General features: G+C 42.8%; 1 protein-coding gene across 4 annotated transcripts in view; it reads right to left on the bottom strand.

Moving 5' to 3' along the window:
- csmd3a (CUB and Sushi multiple domains 3a) overlaps positions 1–17,408 on the bottom strand; it is a 149,349-nt gene extending 131,941 nt beyond the window's left edge. For 3 of the 4 annotated variants that reach the window (XM_081720292.1, XM_035526376.2, XM_081720293.1), the window contains exons 1-2: positions 16,841–17,405; positions 3,364–3,586 (exon numbers count right to left, since the gene is read on the bottom strand). In XM_081720292.1, the coding sequence (XP_081576418.1) occupies positions 3,364–3,586; positions 16,841–17,018 (401 nt within the window). In that variant the 5' untranslated portion in view covers positions 17,019–17,405. Of the gene's footprint in view, positions 1–3,363; positions 3,587–16,840 lie in introns of all 4 variants that reach the window. The other variant, XR_014125183.1, reaches the window with a different exon arrangement.
- Between the last annotated feature and the right edge of the window lie 5,054 nt (positions 17,409–22,462).

Here is a 22,462-nt window from a genome sequence, read left to right as displayed (position 1 = left end):
ACCACGGCTACTCTCTTAACCACTAATACTACAGAACATGATTCATTCTCCTGTTTTGGAATACTGAGATATTGTGCTTGACAAAGTATGACATTTGACTTTAATAACTGTTGTAATCCCAAATACCCCATCGGTTAATTAAATCTTTACTTTGCCTCAGCGAGAAACACAATTAATGAACTGTGATGTACTTATGGTTCACTGATGCTGCTTCAAATCTGTCAATCACATGAGAGGTCAACTCTAACAGATGATGTCGTCACCATCTCTGCCTTTCCAGGAGCTTCACTGGAGTTTGGCTTGTTTTTGTTTTTTGTTTTTTTGAAGCAGTCATTTGTGATGTTGATGGAATGCTATTTTGGGAAGCTATGTTACAAAAAGGAAAGAATGACAAATTGCAATGTCAAGGAGCTATTGGATAAGCAATGTGTCAGGAGGTGCTGTCTGAATTGCTTTGATAAATGGATTTTTTCCTCGACAGGGCACAGGATTGGGGGTCACCATGTGAATAAATATTCTCTTTCCTTCTTGCTTGATATTAGCTAATGCCTTTTCCAGAGGACTTCATATGATGAGCAATACTACAGAATTACTTTTTCTTTGCAATTTTAAAGCGTTCAGTATAAAATGTACTTCTATATGTGATTTAAAACAGTCATACGTTTGATCATTATATTAGTAGTTGGGTTAAAATGTTAAAATCCGTTTTTATAGAGGTGTGGTACACAAAGAACATTTGTCATAGTTCTTGTCAATATCTCCTTTCCCTGTAGATTAAATATTATACGTGACTGATGCTCCCAGCCATATTGAAAAACTTATTGTTGTTTCCTGAATACAGCATCACAGAAAAAAAGGGAATAAAGCACTACTAAGTATACCAGCCCAGATCATGCAGGTTCAATCTAATAAGTTATATTACAAATGCATATGCACTGTTACAGCAAACAATTAATGTGGAACAAGTGTCCACGATTTAGTTTGGTAAGTCCAGTTGATATTTTTGCATAAAGCTAAACCTTTTCCCTGAATAATTTTGGACTTTCACTAAGCAACCACTGTGTGCAGAGGAATTCACTCTAGGACATATAACATTTGCAACAGTATGCCTTAATCTATTCTGCATTGTTAAATTAATTACTTACGAAAAGAAACAAAGCAAGAAAGTTCTGTGAAGAACACCAATTAGGGAAAGTGGTGATCCACCATCTACTGAGCGTGAAATTCATCTTGCATCTCATAGTTCTTGAGACGGAACTTCAAGGCGAGATAGCTCCGTGGAAGCGCCGTGAAACGCATGCCGTAATGAGGCTACCGCTCTTGGAGACGGCAACTTCTCAAGGGGAAGACGATGCAGTGGGAGGAAGATAATATACTACGGAATATTTCTCCGGGCTTAATGGAGATACAGCTTTTTCATCCGGATGGGGGATGAGATCAGAGCCCTGCACGCGGCACCGCCTGCACCGTTAGGCCCCCCCCGCTCCATCCTTCATGGCGACGGGTCCGTTTTAATCAGCCCCGCTTGTGTATGGCTCCCATCACTCTCTGGGAATGAAAGGGTAATCAAAGTGCGAGTAATGTCCACATCAGACCTCGGCGAGATTAGGAGCATTGCCGCTGACACGGCTACTTCAGCATCCTGGGAGACTAACACATTAATAACGCTGTAATGTCCACTTTAAATGTGGTGAAAACTATTGATTTGTGTAAATCCTAGCGAACAAAAACTTATTTAAAAATTCGATGCTGTGTCGAGAAGAATGAGCTGCACTCATATCAAGGCCTACTGGCATTCGAGAGTAACTAAACTGTGCAAGGAGAGACTACGTTACTATGCCCGCCCGATAGCAGATGACAAGAGGATTGTCTCCCAACTCAACTTAATGTGCTGTTTTCCTGCTTTTCCTCTCATTTGCGGTATGTTGTGATGAATAGCGTGTCTAACCAGGTGATTCTTTTAAGTTCAAATGGTTGGGCAGTCTTGGTGCTTTCATTTCAGGGTTATTTAGTGCTCATGCACTAAAAAGGTGGTTGAATTCTATTTCAGTCTCCATTAGACAACTGCAGAGCCAGCGCGCCGGTTCCTGTCAGGCACTTACTGATGAAAAAAAGAGACATATATGCATGTACCTTCTGAGTACCTTCTGAAGGAGTATGGCATACAAAGAAAAAACACTACTATTTTGGAAGGACCAATCGATGTTACCGTTATTTATTTTTTATAAATAATCTTGATTTCCCTGGGATCACACTGGAGACCCAAGGGGATCACAGGCTTGAATGGAGTACCCAACACACACTCAGCAGGTTAGCAGCAGAATGTGGACAAAGAGGTCTAAAATTCCACATTGATGTACTATTAACACCATCAATCACTTAATTGCTTCTTGGTGGAATACAATGTCTTACCCATTAACAGAGCCAGTCAATCTTTGGTCTGGTACACATTATGCAGAGCCTCACAAAACTCGACGCATTGGTCGTATAAAGTCTTAGCGAGGTGCAAGTCTCATGGCTCCTAATTAGGAAGAAATTAGGACCACGTAGAAGTGTTTGGGTTTAAGGCTTTGGAGAATTTTAGGTCATGGTGCTTATTTGCTACTTTTTCGAGAGGAGAGAATTCTGCCGTGATTGGAGCATCGCGGATGGTTATCAAGAATGGAACTGGCAGAACAATCAATGGAATAATGCCTTCGTAGGATGCTGTGTTTGATCAAGGCATAAAACGGCACTTAAAATGTTTTGTGTAGCTCACGTTTCTCAGCCACTGCTGCTTGTTCAATATCTGGGCCTGGAATCTGATGAAACATGGCCCTGAATTAGTGCACAAATTAGTTACAATTTACATAAACAGAAAATCAGCTTGTGAGAAAGAGGCCGTGTTTAGAGGAAAGGGGGGTGCTACGGATAGAAGGGGGAGAACCGAGTGGTGGAGATACTCAATTCTCACACCTCCAGTAGTCTGTAACCACCATTGTTCCAACCCTGTAATTACCCCAGCATGGGGCCAGGAGACATACCAGTCTCACAGGCTGGGAGACTAAGCAATCGTTTCTGGGTGGGTGGGGCTTTCATTTCAACGACGGTCGGCATCGACGCGTTCACAGCGCTTCATGCTACGCTAACGTCGAAGTCACCGCCCACAGCGGTCCGGCAGCTGAGAGCCTCTGGAGGCACACAGCAGTGGAGGGAAGGCACAGTCCACCGAAGGAGTAGGCCAGCAGCACAGGGCACCGGGACTCGGACGGAAGGGGCGGTTTCAAGAGCCAGGGTAGAGCCTGAGGGCACAGCGCGCAGAAAGAGTGCTGCTCACTGTAACAAGCGCACGGGCAAAAGTAAACACACTAGAGGAACACATACCTCGTTCGGAAGTTTGCAGGGTGAGGGTGCCCGTCGTATAAAGATACAAAGTCGTATTCCTCTTCCACGGCAAAGGATTGAAAAACTATATGGATTCTGTTTCTTTCCTCTGCTTCAATAACCCAAGTACAGTTCGCACCATTTGGATATCCTTGTGGAAATCCGGGACTTTCAATGGTCCCGTTCATTCCTTTTAACGTCCCACCACAAGTATAAATGAAACCTGAAACACAAGAAAAGAAAGAGAAAAATGACATTATTTCGTGGTGCAGTGCAAACGTGGGTGTGCTGTTCGGTGGCAGATTCAGACATGCTTTGACACAAGCATCAGATATGAGAAACACTGGCATTTTCCTTTGTATTCGCTCTAGTCATTTACCTCTGGCTCGTGTGTCCCAAAAGCCTGCAATGCTGGCTTGTGTGTTTTTTTGTGAGATTTCTTAAATAACCAAAATGGTCGCTAAAAATCTATGGCAGAAGGATTTAATGAGTCACAACAGGTAGAAGGCAATACGCGTGGATGCTAAGATTCCATTCCATGGCTGTTGAGTAATGGAATCCTTCTTCTTCACATTTCAGCAAAATGAGAGGGATAAATACACACCTGGCAACCCACAAGAGGTGAGGCAAAGAGGCTTTTTTTTTCTTTTTTTTTTCATCAGCAACGAGCAGTTGAACATACACTGGTTTTCTATTTAGCTCTCACCTCTTCTTTTAAGGAGTAATTAGCTTTTACAAGCGCAGCTAACAGAGGAGTCTTTTTTTCTGCCCTCCACACACATAGTTTTCTTCTACGGCCGGATGTGTTAAAGGGAAAATGTCCACGCCGACACACAGACACTCACAGCCCAGCTTTCGCCTGACATACTCGGACACACACGCAGGCACGCGCTGGTGGAGGTTCGTCCCAGTTGTTCAGTTGCTCTGATACTGTGATATCATTGTATTGCAGCTGATGCAAATGTGAGCAGAACCTACTAGCCTGCTTTGAGGACAGATAGCATTTCCAAAAAAGTAACATAAATTAATAATAATAATAATAATAATAATAATAATAATAATAATAATAATAATAATAAACAACAGTCACAGGATACTGTAATTCGATAATTAATTCAGCAGCATCTAAATAATGAATGATCACAAATCATGGGGTGGGTGCTTACATAACAGCAGTGCAGAACCAAAACGTTACATCACTGAGGCCCAGACGCCCTTCAGAGCTGGACGAGACTTTCTACCGCTAACGTTTCTCGAGAGGGTCCGCGTGCAGATAGCGCTCTGCAGCGTTCCAGTACGGAGTTCAGCCTCGCGCACTACGCATGCCCTTGTTGACGCGTGAAATCCAACAGCGGTGGTGGCGAGCCCTTTACAGTGCCAGTCAACATAACCTGCATTTAACCTTGATTACACGCCTCGAGTGTCTGAGAAGACGCTGCTACGCTTATATTTAAATACTCGCCTGAACAGTGTTGCATTTATCATACGAAAAGTGTCATTAGTTTAATTAGTTGTATTATACCCGTGTGAGAACCTTGCTGTTTGCTGGCAGTCTGAGTAGAGGAGGATGGCCTAACTTTGCTAACCAGGATTCTGAGTCTTTATATCAGAAGTCTTAAAATCAGACACTCTCAAGTCTGCAACTGTGCATCTACCAACGTAGTGTGGGACAAGTTTATCTGGCATGATTCCTCAAAAAAAGAAAAGAAAAAGAAGTGAATCTGGCATAATTCCTGTGTTTCAGCGCAACACTTCCGAGCAACAACACCAAAAACACCAGTGGTACTTTTACAGAAGAAGTACGCTGCCCGCTGTGCTACTATGTGGTCCTACATGTCGAAGGGCATCACTCATTGCAGGTGCCAGTCTCATGGCCACGTAATAAATATGAGTGCAGGTACTTAGAAGGATGGCACTGCGCCCTTGCCAAGAATCCCAGACAGTGGAAGGCTCCACAACCTCAGATGACAGAGCACAGCCGAGACAAACCTAGCATGATAAAAATGCCTCCATGGAGCAATTTATTTTATTCTTATTTTATATTCCAGCTCTGTTTCCTTAGGGCTCAAAATGGCATTAATATGGTATCTATTTAAGTATGGTATACAATATTTATAAACATTTACACACTGTAAAATTATGTAGGAGGAACTATGACTGTGATGGAATGCTGTCATTGTTTGTTTTAATGAATTTCGCAAATTATTAGCAAACATTCATCAGATTTGAGCAAACTAATAGCATACATTCATCAGATTTGAGCAAACTAATAGCAAACATTCATCAGATTTGAGCAAACTAATAGCATACATTCATCAGATTTGAGCAAACTAATAGCATACATTCATCAGATTTGAGCAAACTAATAGCAAACATTCATCAGATTTGAGCAAACTAATAGCAAACATTCATCAGATTTGAGCAAACTAATAGCAAACATTCATCAGATTTGAGCAAACTAATAGCAAACATTCATCCAGTTCAGCTCAATTCTTTCTCATTGCCGTAGTGCATACACTCCATAGAGTGACCATAAACAATATATATGGCATTTAGCACTAGCAAAGGAATTGGCTATAGCTTCAAGAATGTATCGGTCACAGTTTCACCTTATTTGTAGTCTGATACCAATATGTTATAGATGTTGTTTTTACCAAGGGTTTAATAAACACAAACGCTTAGACGTCATGCAAATATCACTGAAGCATGCTAGTGCATATCAGTTTGACTCAGAAGAATATGTAACTAGGGAGATGTAACCCCAGTTTAGAACCAAAAGATGCTGACCAATCAGCGAGCACTGTGCAGGTCTGATGGTCATTGTTATGGCAAAGGCTTTCAGAGGCTCAGTGCTGCCTGCTCATTGGTCCAACGCTGAAAGCCTTAAAAAGAGGAAAAACTCTAATGTGGAACAGAAAAAAAAGCTAGATCAAAAAAAGTTAATATCAGACAATATATTGGTAAAAGCAATTTATTAGTCCAGGTCTGAAGGTCCAGATTGCAATAAACTCCAGCCACTGTTCATCCAACTCAAGCCAAGGTTGGAAATTGCACCATTATGGGCCTTTTTCGCCCTTCATGTTTGTCATTTATTCTGCTACACAGGAGCCCCTCCTCTAGCTGCAATCAGCATCGCCATCTCTCGCCCTGGAAGGGTTAAAGCCTTTGCATTTAATTCCAGCACTTATTGGAAATGGCATGTAGGAAAGAGCACTACACAGCTCCACTTTAACGGATCCGAATTTAAAGTGACTGAGTTCTGTTGGCCCCAAGTGCCCACGCACAAAAAAAAAAAAAAAAAAAAAAAACCAACTAAAAAAACCCCAGCCCACCTGAAGGGCCTTTCTGATGAACAACACGCATCAAAATCCATTTTGGATCCTTACAGCGGGCCTCATTTTCTATTTCTCTCTCTCTGGTGGCGTGGCATCCCATCTTATCTGTCGTTTGGCCTGATGGCATGCCGCCCTCCCCAGGGGTGACCGCTGACACAGCAATGGAAGCACTGCCGCCACTGGACGCCATAAATCTCGAAGAGAAACGGCATTAACTACAGGCCAGGCACGCCAGGCAGGGAAAATGGGTCAGTCGTATGAATCAGCATCTAAACACATAAATCTCATTCGGAGAGAAGCGGGAACAGGAGATGGAACGCAGCTGCTTCTGCTGTGGTTAAACACATTGGCTCCATCCGGGAGCACTCGGCAGCAGGGCCCTGGTGGCCGCCGTACGGAGAGCCATCAAGACTGATTTGTTTTTAGTGGCAGATGCAGCGAGGCAAGGATGGCAGTAGAGCTCCATCTCATCCCATCACACGCACACCGCTGGGCCAGAGAGGGGCGTGGCACTGACCGACTCCAGATGCTCCGGGAATTGGACGCCCAAGAGGGCCCGTCCTCGGGTTTTCCTAGTATGGTGTTGAGACATGCGAGACATTGTGCTGACGTTATGTTGGATCCCCTCATAAAAATGAAGAAAGAGTATGTCTTAAAGTAATAGTAGCTAGATTAACTTTTTTAAAAGCGAATGTCATGGGACGCCTCTGTGTCAAAAATAACTGCACTTGATTGCACAGTGCATCATCTCCACATAATTACTGTATAATGCAAAATAACTGGAATTATTTCTACTGAGCATCTGCAGTTCTTGACAACAACATTGCCACTCCTAGAGGAACTTTGGCAGATTAGCAAACTTCAGACGGAGCCGCAATCTTTGTGGCGTCCGGAGCACCCCACATAAATGCGTTTTGGCTGGTCTGAGAGCCCGGCGCTGTTCAAGACGGCTGATCATACCACGTAGGTCCTCAGCTCGTTCCGTCCGGAGAGGAAATCCAGCACTGATTTCCCTGGAGCTGGCAGGAGAGTAAACCAGCGGGACTCCCAACACAAGCAAGCCTTGATCATATGGAGCAGGAAGCCCTTTGAAGTCGGACAAAGAAGGTCAAGCTATGAGCTTAGCGCTACTAAGGGAGGCTGAACAACAGGCGCAGCGCAGGTGCAAGCCCTTGTTTACTTTCCGTCTCAAGCCGAAGGGTCTGCTTCCATTCGGACGCATTACACTGAACTTCAAGACGCTCTTCAGTGCCTGCTAGAGAACCAGGGCATCTAGAAGGAACGGCTCAAAGGTTTTTTATGTTGTCTAAACCTATTTTAGACAACTCAAACCTCAAAAGGTTGCTTTGTGTTGAGCTTATCATTCAGAATGTATATATGATTCACATCTCATGAACTATTATTAATATTATTATTATTATTATTATCATTATTATTACAGTGCCAAATGCAAAGTAAGATTCTATTATATAACTCAAATATATCAAATGCATCATGCAAGTTTATTTGGAGATATATGCCTAACCAAAGTGGAAAGTCATATTTAAGTAAAGGCAACTACTGCCTTTGGCAAAAATAGTGATGACAGGATTTTGTTTTAACTTGTCAAACCTGAGTGTAATGGTTTTAAAAAGGCACAGTCTTGCAGGTTACCCAGCAAACACTGACAGTCTATTAACAATGACATTTATGAAAAGTCAAAAACACAATAGTTCTTAGTCAGGACAGGAGATAAGAGAGTGTGTTTTAATCATGAGAAGTCCCTGAGCCCTTTCTAGGAACATTAAAGCGCACACCTTAATGGAGCTAATCAAACATTATCACTACCAATTAACAGCATTCACTCCTGCTAGAGTACACTGTGATATTAATGTCGGATCTGGTTAATACTTTTTAAAAAGCCTTTATGATCATCGAAGGTCTGGCGTTAACCTTGTGAGATAAGCCACATACAAGAGCAGGAAGGTGTCAGTCCAGGAAGGTGAATGTTAGAGAAAAGCAGGGTTACATCTGAGGTGTGTCTTCTATGGCAATGCTGGCAGGCCGAGTCTTTACGAAACGGCCGTTGTCGAGTCACGAGCCACATCTGGGGATTATTTGAGATCGGTTCAGATATTGAAACTGCAGTAGTCAGTGAGATTATTTTCATTTATGCCAAATGAGAGTTTTAGCCTTTTAATGTGTGTGTAGTTAACGTGCTGTAAAACGTTTTCTCAAAGGTACCATTCTAACTGATGCATGTGCACTCGCGGAAGCAGTGGCTGGCTTAGGCTCCACTTAGGCGCCAGGGGCCGTTTGAAACTTTCCGAGCCGAGCCAATGGATAAACCCTCTGTAGCTGAGTATTCAATCAGACGCCTCACATAATGTTGATGGAGTCAGAAAACACTGATACATGGTAATACATACAGAATAAGCTATTTATAAAACCTATATAATATATTAGCAACACAAGAGCCTGCATGCTTTTACAGTGCATTCATCTTCCTCTCAGTGCTTGCATGCAGCAGTGCAGTGGATGGATCCCCATGCTGTAGCTCACTGCTTCAGGCTCCGAGCAACACACTCTTATTATTATTATTGTGATTCTCCCAGGCAGCATACCTCAACTTACATTTTTCATTCAGATCCATGTTTGCACAGTACAGTTAATATTTATTTTAGTGATTCAATTATGAAGGAATAACGAGTCGAGCTACTGTGTTCATCCCATCCCATCACTTACATTTAAATCCCCGTTCTGAATAATGCCACCCTGCCAAGCTAATTAGGCATTTTGTAATTAAAACTGTGCAATTATTCTTTAGTAAAGGAGAAAAAATAACTCAGAGACTGAAATTATAGTAGTTAGTCTAGTAGTTGAGATGTTTTGGTGCATCTCAAACGCAGAATCCAAAATGCAAAGAGAAAATAAATATACTGATTACCCCACCAATTTCATCAGCTGGGCTAATCATAAATATTAACCAAATGTTACTTGGGTGCAACCTTTCAAGCTAATTACCTCTGATGAGATTGGAGGGGTTTATGACAGACTGCCCTGTGAATAACACTTTCAACTACTTCACATGACTAATTGATCCACTAAGTGACTCTCACCCCGTTCCACACAGAGTCTGAGAACGATTCGGCGCAGCCCTCGAGAGTCCTGGCGCGCTCCTCGCTCTAATGACAAAACGCTTTGCTGAGGGGCCATTTTAGTTCCTCAGCAGTGAGCCCAAATGTCGCGAACACAGAAGGCCTTCCTTTAGAAGCTGTGCCTGCGCCGAGCAGGGTGCTTTGACGGGGAGGTCAACAGGAGACTCCAAAAGACAGAAAGAGGAGAGGCATATCCTGACATCCCTCGTCATACTTTCTCGGGCAGGGTCTCAAAACGGCCACGTCACTTACCCCGCATTGTGGTTAAAATAACGTATTTAGTACGGGGCCATGGCCTTTTCCTTTTAAATAAAGTGTAAAGTTTACTCTGAAAGGTCACCCGCACCATCACGCGGATTTTATTGCGCGCATGGGCTGCTGCTGAGCTGGTGCCATTGGGCGTGTAATCAACCTCCAGAGCTGCACGTAACACGACGCTCGTTAGCATCACAAAGGAACCGCCTGCCATTTATACAGGTGTGTGTGTGGCAGGCTCACGGTCCCGCCAAGGCTCAGGATGGACACGGACTCCTGCAGGTCGGGAGCAACGCACTCGAACCCTGCAGTTAGACGTGTAAATGTGAAGCCACGTATAGATGTATAGCACCAGCGCTTAGCTTCCTTCTGCTAGCAAGAGCCATTGTGTGTTGATGTGCTCCTCGCTGGCACATGAGGAGAGAGCTTACTGCAACATCTCTGATCTGTCTAAAACTAGACATTACCTTGGCCACAATCTAATTCAGTTGTAATTTGTACTTCCAATACATTTTGGTGCATTTTTCTGTTCTACATGCCATCCAGATTACAGACTCATCATGCTGTTTGAATCTATAATTGGACTGGGCCACCATTCTGGGCTCAGGCTAACAAATATTGGCTACTAAAATGTTGTTTTTGCCAATATCGGTGCTACAGCCAAATACTGCAAGCCCTGCCACTGCGTGTAGTTGAGTTCTCCTGTAACCCAGTGCCAGACAGGATTGAAGTAAAGGGCCTGATCCCAGCTCTGCCCTGCACAAGGAGAACAGTCTCCTGTCTCACTGGACATCAGAACTGGTGCACTGCAGCAGAGAATGGCACACGAGCACAAAGGGCCGGCCGGAGCCGAGCTCCAGGAAACACATAACATCTGCACTGCAAGCAGAGCGATTTCCCACCCTTCATTAACTCTCAATGAGTCACTGATTAGGAAGGCAGAGTAACAGAAAGTGATACCGTGTCCCTGTGATGTAACCTGTTCTTCATAGCGCGTGGCTGTCTGTCCATACAATGGAAGCATTTTATTTAGGGAAGGAGGAAGGAAGAAAAAGAGATTTACATTTACATGTACATTTACATTTTTGGCATTTAGCAGATGCTCTTCTCCACAGTGACTTACAAAAGTGCTGTTATCTACTCACAGAATGCATCCTAGCCAGTACAGTAGGTTAGAGTTCAAGATATTCAAGACTTCAAGAAACTAGTGCTTATTGTAGGGTATTGTTTATTGCACTTATGATGTTGACTAACAAACTCTAGTACTTATTGTTCATTGCACTTATCGCTGTGTGAAAGCTTATGTATTTTGTAGTTCTAGGCATCAGCACTGATCCCTGTATTTCTACAGTATTCTAGATCATTGGTATGTTGGACTCTAACCTACTGCACTGTACTAGGATATTCTATGAGTAAATGACAAAGCACTTTTGTAAGTCCCTCTGGATAAGAGCATCTGCTAAATGCTGTAAATGTAAATATAAATGTACTTGTAAGATATCATTGAACTAGAATACTGTTGAAATACAGGGATTGACACTGATGCCTAGAAGTGCAAAATAATTCTAAGCTCAGTCAAAGATAAGTGCCATAAACAATACCCTACAATAAGTACTAGAGTTTCAGTTACTCAACATAAATGTAGAATCAGTGATCATTTAAATATTCCACAAGTAGATGGGTCTTCAGTCTGTGTTTGAAGACTGTAAGGGACTCTGCTGTCCAGACAGCCAGAGGAGGCTCATTCCATCATCTGGGAACCAGAACAGAGAATAGTCTCCATGCTTGTCTTCCAAGAGACTTTGACATACTTGAGGTAGGGATCAGGCTTTGACCATCGACATCATGTATGGAGGGGCTGGTCCATTTTTGGCTTTGTAGGCGAAAATCAAGGTTTTAAATCTGATGTGTGCAGCTACTAGGAGCCAATGAAGGGAGCGCAGCAGCGGAATAAAGCGTGAACTTTGGAAGATTGAAGACCAGTCAAGCTGCTGCATTCTGGACATGTTGCAGAGGTCTGATGGCTCTTAAAGGAAGACAAGTAGCGAGTTATAGTATTCTAGCTTTGAAATGAAGAGACAGACAAATAGAGAGAGAGAGAGAGAGAGAGAGAGAGAGAGAGTGATAGAGTGAAAGAAAGAAAAGAGGAACAAAAGAGGAAGACTTCATAAACCTAAACTTCAGTGCCACTACTCATTTAATACAATTAGGGAATTGGGGGAAAGACAAGACTAATCATTATTGCTTAGCTGTGTCACTGGGAGCTGGGAAATCAGCGTTTCCCCACCGAGGTAATGAAAGCATCCACATTATTTATCCAGAGATGAGCCTTGGCTGATACAGCAGCTGAAGCGATGCAAAAAAACCAGGCCATCATTAAAAAACAACGCTCTGACCTCTGCGCCAGTAACATAGGGATGCCAATCGATGGAATTAAATTTGATGAAAGGTTATTTCACTGGCCTCTGCCTAGATTTTCAGGGAAGTGCACTTATTATTAAAAATGCATCAGGAGAGTCTTGAAGGCAGCCTGTGCATTCCTTGTTTGGCCAAGGACAATACCCCAGGATTTGAAATTACTTCAAAGTCACTGCCTCCACGCCTGTGGCCCACACTTCATCCCTGGGATGCACTTCAAAGAAAATGTTTTTATGCATTGATTGACTTTTTTAAATGTATAATAAAAGATGGCAGTGAGCAGAGCTGTCCTCTGTACATCACACTAATATGAGGAGCATAAAGTTTACAAAAATTGCTTTAGCATGAAAAGGAAATGCATTCAGTCATAATGACAAATATACATCAAAACACCATTAAAATCAAATCATTCCGTTTGCCTTTCAGAGAACCCATTTAAAAATGTGTCATCTTCCATCCAAATAAGTGCTGAATCACTACAAGATTATTTCCCCCAATATTAGGCAGAACACACAATCGAATATTTGTATTTTGTAAAATGAAGGCATGTTATCTAGCTTCTAACACAGTCTGATGTGATGCTACCCCAATAAAATGAACCACTTCTTCATAAACTAAGGTTCACCTTTAAGAAATTAGATAACCCTATTTGGGAGACATCTGTTAAGTATCACCTCATCACAGATCCTGTGCAAATTCTGCAAAAGGCCACAGTCAAGTGAAACCATATATTATCTGCCAGACACAATTTGTGCAAGACTACTGAAGGGAGAACTAGAAATCAGTAGCACCTCCTACATTTAATATGATGGAAAATTACTGAGAGGACTTCAAAATTAAAATAAAACTGTTTATAATAATTTTACTATGAGGGCTATAATTTGTGAGTCATTAGTTGAGGATCTTATCGTTGAACATAGATATTCATACATGGAATAACACAAATAAAAATGTGTTTACTCATTTTACTACTGTATGGACCATTTTGTAAAACACAGTTATTAAACAATAATCTGTACAAATTCAATATCATTTTTCTGTACAACTTCAATAAAATGTTATATTTATTTTTCTGGAAGGTTTGAAAATTACATATTTAAAGTACAAAATTCTATTAAGCAAGTCAAGCAATATTATAGCCCACAAGAAATCCATCATACTAACCAAAAAAACCAACCGTTTTCAATCCCTGACATTATGCCTGACTACTTAGTTACTTGCTCACTGTAAATACACTAAAGCTGAATCGCATCAGTGCTGAATTGGTCTAGCTACCTCCCAGACACTGTCTGATTAAGTTCTCCATTACTTCTGACATCCCTGCTGTTCATCAAGGACATTCTGCTATGAACCAGAGATCACGGCAACAAACAGACGAAGACCCTACCGCCGCATCCTGCAGCTCCCATCCACTCAGGAGAAGCTGTTCCGCCAGCGACCCCCGTACCAGCCAGGTGCTCTTGGTCTTGGCACGGCTGGATGAATCCCACTGCCCTCCTGGCTGTCCCACGGGCATGCGTGCCAGTGCCCACCTGCTTGGCGGCTTCCCCAAACCTCTCTCTCATGCGAATCCTCTGCTGATCCCACCACACACAGCAAAGGCTGTGCAGATAGCTCTAATCCCAGGGCCCCGCTTCTCGCTTCTCACGCAAACAGCATTCCAACCAAGTTGTCGCGGTTCAGATGAGCCCGAACAGGGAGCCCAGCGGCCCTCTGAGAGATAAGCGTGCTCAGGAAGAAAGATCTTTCTCTCGCCGGGTCCAGGTCCTTGTGCGGTGGGAGCTGATTATTTCTGGCGTAAACAGCACATACTTTGTCTTTCTTCCAGGACAATACATGCTGGGACCCAATACAGGGCTGCATCTAATACTGTCACAAAAGCACAGGACTTCTGAAAATCCAATTTAAAAACAGCTAGATGGGATGTAGAGATAGATGCGGCTTAATAACTCTCATTCCATGTGTGAAGCTGCTGCAATGATTATCAGCTTGATTTTACACAAGAAAAGCTCACTGCACCTGTTGTTTATTTTCAGCAGACTGAAGCCCCACATTGAACGTACCCTGTCTTTAAAGTGGATGCCTCAGTGTACAATTAAATTATACCAGCAGATATGGGTCTCTGTATCTGTTTATTTTTATAATATGATAAAATGGACTGTTAACTTGTTGTGAGCGTTGGTTTTCGTTATTTTGATTACACACTTCCGAACATGTCAAAGACAACCCACGCACTAGAGGATATTAATTATGATTCACACATATCAGTAGAAGTTCAAAAATGGATTTCTGAGCCAGAACTGGGCTCTTTTTCAAAGTGGACTTGTGAGCGTGAAACTGTATGTCCATACTGAAGTATTCCAAATATGTACACGTGAATGCTTTAGACACATGATGCACGGTTATCTACTGTCTACCTCAGTCTACCTCACGATCTTGTCTCCATGACTAAGAGCAAGGTCATATCATTTTGATGAATGTGCAGCGCCCACATTCTGAAAGCCAAAGAACATATGGAAAGTAGATGAATAGGCTTCTTCTCCCACTAAAAGAACGTCAGCATAAGCTCAGGAGAAAACCAGCTCCAGATCTTAGGAGGTTCTTCAAACATTACCAATGGGCAAGTGTCACTCCTGAGATTCTCTTTGATACAGCATAAATGGTGGACTAATGTTGGTGATGAAAGCGAGCAGTGTACATTATTCATAAACATTTATTTAGATTTCCTCAAATTTATGTTAAAATTATACTTTAAATGAATCTAGAGAGAAAACTGTCACGTGCAGCACTTGAAGGTAGCGTATCAGCTTCTAAGGGGTTAAATCAGACATGTAAACCAGCGGCGGTGTCCGCTTGTCACTTCACCTGAGTTCCTCATTGGAAACAGAGGCACGTTTATAGACGCTGAGCACAGTTCTGATGTTCTGGCAATGAGTGGCAAAATATGCAGATATGTCGATTATGTTACGATGCACTGCAAGGTTAAAGAGTGCATTACGCTAACGGGGTAATACACAAGGTCAATGTGTGTGTGTGTGTGTGTGTGTGTGTGTGTGTGTGTGTGTGTGTGTGTGTGTGTGTGTATGTATATATATATATATATATATATATATATATATATATATATATATAAAATTATGATATATTATCTATATATAAAAAAACAATGAATACAGAATGGGAAACATTTAAATGGTGTCATAAGCCTGAAAAGAAAGTACTGGGGAGAAACGTTAAAGAAGACAGGTGGACTACCGAATGCAAGTGTGAAGAAGACATCGCTGTGACAGCGCAAAAGGGCCCTGTGGACGGAGAGCGAGTGAAATCTCTGCGTCCATTAGTTCAAAAGCCCATATCCATTTATTTGCTCTTTTCCTTAAGATGAGATGCTGTCCGTGTTTGAAGCGCTGATGTGCACCGCACTGTCATATGAAGCGTCTGCGCCTGCGCGCGCAACAATTAGTTCTTCAAGCTGTGTGCTTTTAAAAGGGAAAAAACGCGTAATTTTTTAAAAATATGCAGGGAAAAGTGCTGCCGTCCTGACCGTCATTTAAAATGATCGACAATTGCCGATCCGAAACCGGCAAGTCTCGTTCTTTTTTCCGTTAAAAGACCGTTTCTTGCTTCTAACATGGCAGATTAATTGCGTATTTTGGAAATGAAGTCTACCAGCACCCTTGTGTGATAGACAGTAATCTAAAGTAATCAGTAATATATTGTAATGCAAACTTTAGAAAATGGACAGTACGCTTAACTTACACTTAGCAAACCTTTTTGTACAACCCTTTACAACAGTAGACAAAACGCACCAAACACATTACACAATTTAATCCACATGGAACTATTTGGCTTCTCAAAGGGAATATGGTTATTAACACAGTAAATCACTATCGAGGTCGCTGAAACATCGCGCAGCAGCTTATATCCTGAACACAAAGTGTTAATGCAGTAGTGCCCGAGCAATACCCCCAAATCAATGGTACCGAAGACAAACCAACGCTGTTTGTGTTTATTCCTTATAACAGGGTACCTAGTGACAGAAAGCACCCTAATAAATGACGCGTTGGCTCGCCAGGACCAAAGATCATCTTAATTTAGAGCTGTTAAGACATAAATGTGACCCTAGTTGATTTAAATTCTTGGCTATATCCCTCCAAACGCATGTTTATTAAGCACCCTCACTCAAAGACTGCATTGAGTGCCGAATCTTCCCTGCGAATTGGGCTCCTCAACTCCTCAGCGAAACCTTGCGTCCTCTGCAGCGCGTCCACGCACGAGCAGCACCGCACCTCCTTACGAAACGAGCGGAATCAGGAGACCTCGTCCACTTACCATGCACGCACGTGAACGCCAAGGAAAAGATTAGATTCCAAGCGAGAAATCCCGCTTTAATCCTCATTGTTTTAGCGTTATGGGAATTCGTCCGACCACATTTGATACATCCTCTGTTGGAAACGACTAAAAATCCGTTCCATACGGCGGCATATCCGTCACTAGAAACTGTTTTCATATTCTCAAGTGTCCTAAAGAAATGAATATTCCTCGCGCAAAGGGGCAGCGCGCGGCTGGGCGGCTAGCGAGCGGTCACTTCTCGGTATGAGGAACGTTACAGGGATTTTTAGGATAGTCCAGCAACCTTGACGAGGACTCAACCATCTCGCCGACAGGGGCACAAAGTAGACTCTGTACTCTTCTGGAGCCTCTTTACGCCGTTCGTCACTTTCTTCCCACTCGGTAGGCAAACCACCTGACAGCAATGACTGCCGTTTTAATGAATGTTTAACCAAATGCTCGGAAACAACAGCGAAGGGGTTTGATTTCCACCCATTAAAAAGGTTCCACTCATCCGAGCATGAACACAAGTTCCCGCAGCGCGCAACATATTTTCGTCCGTGAATCCGCCAAAAAAACCCCACGAGCTTCGAGCGTGCAGTGCGTGATATGTGCAACAACCATGCAACTTTTCATCGCTGCATTTTGAAGTATATTCTAGAAAGTCCACTTAAGATGGAAATCCAGTCCCACATTAAAAATGTACCAAGAACTGTGCGGTTTTAGAGGCAGTCTTCTGCCATCTATGGGTTATACTGCTCCCAGTTCAGCGCCCCCCCCCCCCCCTCTCTCTCTCTCTCTCACACACACACACACACACACACACACACACACACGCACACACGCAGACACACGCGCGCGCGCGCAAACACACAGTTGCGCGTCACACGGTGACAGAATTCGGGAGGCGGATAAACCCAAATGGAAGTTGTGACGTGTAGATAGTCAATGTTCCGCGGAACATCAGAGAAATGGAGGAAAATCGTGTCATAACATACAGATTTTTAAAAAATAGTAAACATAAAAACTAGAGCGCGAACACAGCCAGAGTGCACGGAGGGCAATTAGGAGCTGTCCATGGTGCTGAATAAATCAAGCCGGAGACGCAAGCTACTGTTGTAGGTTTTTTAGATTGCAACGCGAGGGAATGGTAGGACATTGAGGCTAAACTGGAAGCTGGTGGAGCACTCAAGCATTCACTTCTCGCATTAGGCTAAGAAATTAATTACTGAATTAATACATGCATGTTCTAGTTTCCTGGTTTGTCATTTTAGGCTTGTTATTTCACTTGTTTCAGAGATCAGCATGTTAAGTTACCTGGAGTGTCACTAACATCATCAGCATGCAAACACCCACACCAAAACTGAGGAGAGAACTTTTATACACTGAAAACCAACTCACTGCTTTGACCCGCATGCCTTGTGGAGACTCTGTACAGCGCTGGGTTTCTAACCTATTGATCACTGTGATTCATCAGGGATCGTCACAGGTTAGTGGAACAAATAAGACCATCGGTAAGTGAAAAAAAAAATGCACCCAGTATGCAATATGCAAAATGGCCATCATGTTTGAAAACCTACGGAAGTCGCTCAAAACATGTACAGCTCAAAACATTTACAACATTTAGCAGACGCTTTTATCCAGAGGGACTTACAAAAATGCTGTGTCATTTACTCATAGAATACATCCAAGCTAGTACAGTAAATTAGAGTCCAAGACACCATTGAACTAGAATACTGTTGAAATACAGGGATCAATGCTGAGGGCTAGAAGTACAAAATACATAAGCAAACAAACCACCATAAACAAACAAACAAGAGAAAACACGAAATGCCATAATGTATGATTATAGCTTTTCGTTCATTTCATTAATCTGAGAAAAGCCTTCCTGAATACTCAAATTCTATCCATGGTCTGACCATGAGGTAATCAAAGGACGCAGCTCAAAGCGTTTCAGTAAGAGCCTCGCTGAGATTTCCCTCCCAGCACCAGTGTATTTCCCTTTCCATACACTTCCACTTCCATCACGGTACGACATGCAACTCTCCTTCATGTTGGTCTGTGCATGCCACTCATCCAAGCTGCCCTACCAGGGGCGCCATCACTTTGCCTTTTTGGCTAACTCTGCCTTCTTACTTGCCACCTGGAGAGCTGGGCTTGAGGAAGACAGTGTCCATGACTGAAGTTCATCAGCAGAGCCCGTTTGGCGGCCTTGGCGGCCACCCACATTCTGCCAGGTTAATAACCGACACTTTTGACTCCCCTGAGCCAACCATGGAGGTGCGAGTGCTGCATTTCATGCGTCTGGAAGCACTGATCCTCCTGCTCCCTGCTGCTCCAAGCCGCTCACAGCAGTCAATTTGCATCTCACTGCATCCCGTGCGTTTTCTTTAACAGTGATTATTAGTCAGCGATCAAACCTTTCAGAAGAAAACAGGTGCACACAACACCGAGAAGATTGTTTATGGTTGTATTTAGCCTCCTGCTAAGAAAACCCACTATTTATGGAGATTAGTAACAGGTAGGCTATACGAAACTTCACTTTCGCTACTAAACTTAATAGAACAAGTTAGCATGGCAGGCCTTCTGGTGATTGGCTGGCCCTGTTCCGGTTAATGTCCCGGATTCTGTGCATACTAGCTCAGCCCCAGGTCTCGTACTCTGGGTCTCACGTCACAGGGTGGTTCCAACATTTTTAAATCTCCACTTTGCTGATATGCAGGGCCTGTATGTGACAGCAATGCAGAAGAAAGGCACAGTGCTCTCCACGTTAATTCACCTAATAAATCACTCCAGCTTGGCTCACTGGAGGCTCAGCTGAAGGGACTGGCCTGATTGAGCACATGTTGACTTTACTGTGTCCATGCTGAAATTATTTATGGGAGACCAGGGGGTGGGGGGTGGGGTGGGGTTGATAGGACAGGTCCAATTAGCTTGGATAACTAGTCAAAACCACTGTGCTAAAAAGATTTTAGTTTAAGTGAAATTTTAACAGCTGTAAAGGTTATTGTGGATGTTATATGTGAACTTGAGACACTAGAGATTATATACAAAACAGGGAGATGCAAGAAGTTTGTCAAGAATGAAAAAACAACTTACTGAAAAAAAAAAGATTCTTTTACTTACAGAGAATATTTTTTTTCACCTCAGCCAAGTGACTGTCCATCTGCTTTCCTCATCCATCATCACTGGCTTCTTCCTCAAGAAGAACAACAGACCTTGCACACTCTCTGCTGTAGTATTCAATTAACAAACAGTACCAACAGTAGCCAAGTGGCTGTCTTTCCAAACATTGTATTTGGCACGTTGATTTTTATTACTCTTGAGAGAATGTCTTGGGCTGTTAAATATTTCCCACGGATTTTACAGCTAGCTTTTCACGGAGCTGGTTCAGGCAAAGTGATTAAGGACTGGAAACGGATGGAATCTTTATGATATTGTTGTCATAAGCATTTTTATTTCTCGCCAGCAAGCCAGACTCCTCTTAGTTCCTGTTAGCTCACTGACCCACCAGGCCTGGTTTCTTTCTCCCTTAGAACAGTGTAATGGCCGTGAACAGCATAACCCACAAGGCAAAGTTACAAGACTTTGCGTCATGGGTTAAAGCCAGAGCAAGTGATGTTATAATGTTCATTTATAAGACATGGGTATAAAAACAGACATTAGGCAAAATTGCTTCGGTTCATCTAAATTGCATGTGATTGCGAGACATTTCAGCGTGAGGCCATATTGATTGTGGGGCTGATTGAATCCCCCCACTGAAAATGCTCTCGCCCACGTAGGGCTGTTCAAACACGGCTAGGCGGGTGGTGGAATCTTTTGGCTTTAATTAGCAAGTCTGAAACAAAGGTCTGATTTGTATGCAAGCACCACAAATATATTCCTTGGAGAGCGCAAGACAAACATACCTTCAGGAGCTTTGGCAAGGCAGTGCTTCTCTGCACAGACTGTCCTCTTTACATTCCATCAGTTTGTTCTAAAAGGTTCTCCTCACCTTCCAGTGCAAACCAAACTCGGAGCTCTTTGAACTAACCTGGACAGATCTCAAAGCAGCTGCGTCTTTGACAGGCGGCCAGCCTCCATGACAGGCTTCCATAATTACGGACCTCATTTAAAATCCTTTATTTCGAAACTGACCCAAACAGAGAGTAGTAGACTGTTAGAATTCCTCAAGCATTCCCCCTGCCCACACCACACACACGACACACACACACACACACACACCACAGTAGATTTCTGTCTCATTTAAAATGATTGTTCAAGTTGGTTTTTTTTTCCCCTGTAAAAAATTGTCTGCAAGTTCAGAGCAGAAAAATTACCCATATTAAATTACCACCTATAGTGTTCAACTGGTCTCTGGAGCACACAGTATGGCAACTCTACTCTCCAAAGTATATTGCATTTCATTTAAGACTGGTAATTTTTACTGGAGAAAATGAATTATTATGGAGTTTTGTGAAATCCCGTAGAATTAAAAAGTTTTAGTAGTTTTTTTAAAGCTCTCAGTGGTCTAATAACTCAGGGCAGGTTCGATTCCAAATCATGATTAAAACCATTAGTGCAGACTTACTGAATTTTCCAGAAGTGAAACATAAACGTGCAGATGGATCCTTTTGTTTCTCTGCAGTGTAAAAGGAATTCTCTCCTCCAGCTGTTCATTAAAGATCCTTATTTACTAGCTTTAAAAACAATTTAAGACATACCTCAGTAAACAGGCAATTTATTCGATTTTTCTAAGAATATTCAGTTGTTCTAGGAGTCGATATTGTCCGTTTTGTCTCCTTGCCTTTTTCCTGTTACTGGTTTCACTGATTTAATGAAAGCATGTTTGTATTTCTCTGTCTTATAAAGTCTTAGTCTATGGTTGCGTTTCAGAATAACACTTAACTGATACTATACTGGAAATTTAAAAAGCGATATATAAACTTAGAGTTTATCTTTACTTTTGGTAATAGTTGTATGCAACTGCATTCTTCTTTCATTGCCTAAAAGAAACCTTGCAATTGGCCATCTTTCATGCGTTCAGATGTGCAGACCAGAGACAGCTATTGTGCTGTGGGCAAACATTCCACAATGGTAGCAGCAGCAACAACAAACAACATCATCATCAGCCTCCAACCAAGGCACCAGAACCGTAGAGTGAAAACCCCCAGCAGGGGTGTTAGCAGGATCTCAGACTGCTCAGGCCCCTGTTCCAGAGCGTGGGGCGTCAGGCATCGTCTCTGCAGGGCCGCTGTGTTACTTCCCTGACTGAGCAGATGAAAGGGCTGGTAATTAGCTGTTGAACTGGAGCACGTACATTAAATCGGGGTAGACCCAGGACCCAGGTCTGCCAACTCTGCAGGACAGGGCTGATGGCCATAAGCCACAGTAGAGCGTGAAGTCCAGCCAAACCATCTCCCATCTCCACTGACTTAAGACAGGAGCAATGCATCATAGGATGAAGCCACATGCAAGTCTTAAAGCAGCATAATCCAGTTAGACGCTCGGAAAGCCTGTTTTCATTTTTTCTACACACTGCCATGGGGACGTCCCAATGGGATGTGGGGACTCCAATATGCACAGTCATTCTGGCTACATAAAGCATTAAGTCCTCTTTGAAGGCTACATGTACCGAGAAAG

The sequence above is a fragment of the Electrophorus electricus genome, chromosome 1, assembly GCF_041902795.1.
Source record: "Electrophorus electricus isolate QZ-2024a chromosome 1, ASM4190279v1, whole genome shotgun sequence".
In the NCBI taxonomy this organism is placed as follows: Eukaryota; Metazoa; Chordata; class Actinopteri; order Gymnotiformes; family Gymnotidae; genus Electrophorus; species Electrophorus electricus.
Note: the sequence above shows the minus strand (reverse complement) of the source record. Positions and strands in the feature narration are given on the sequence as shown.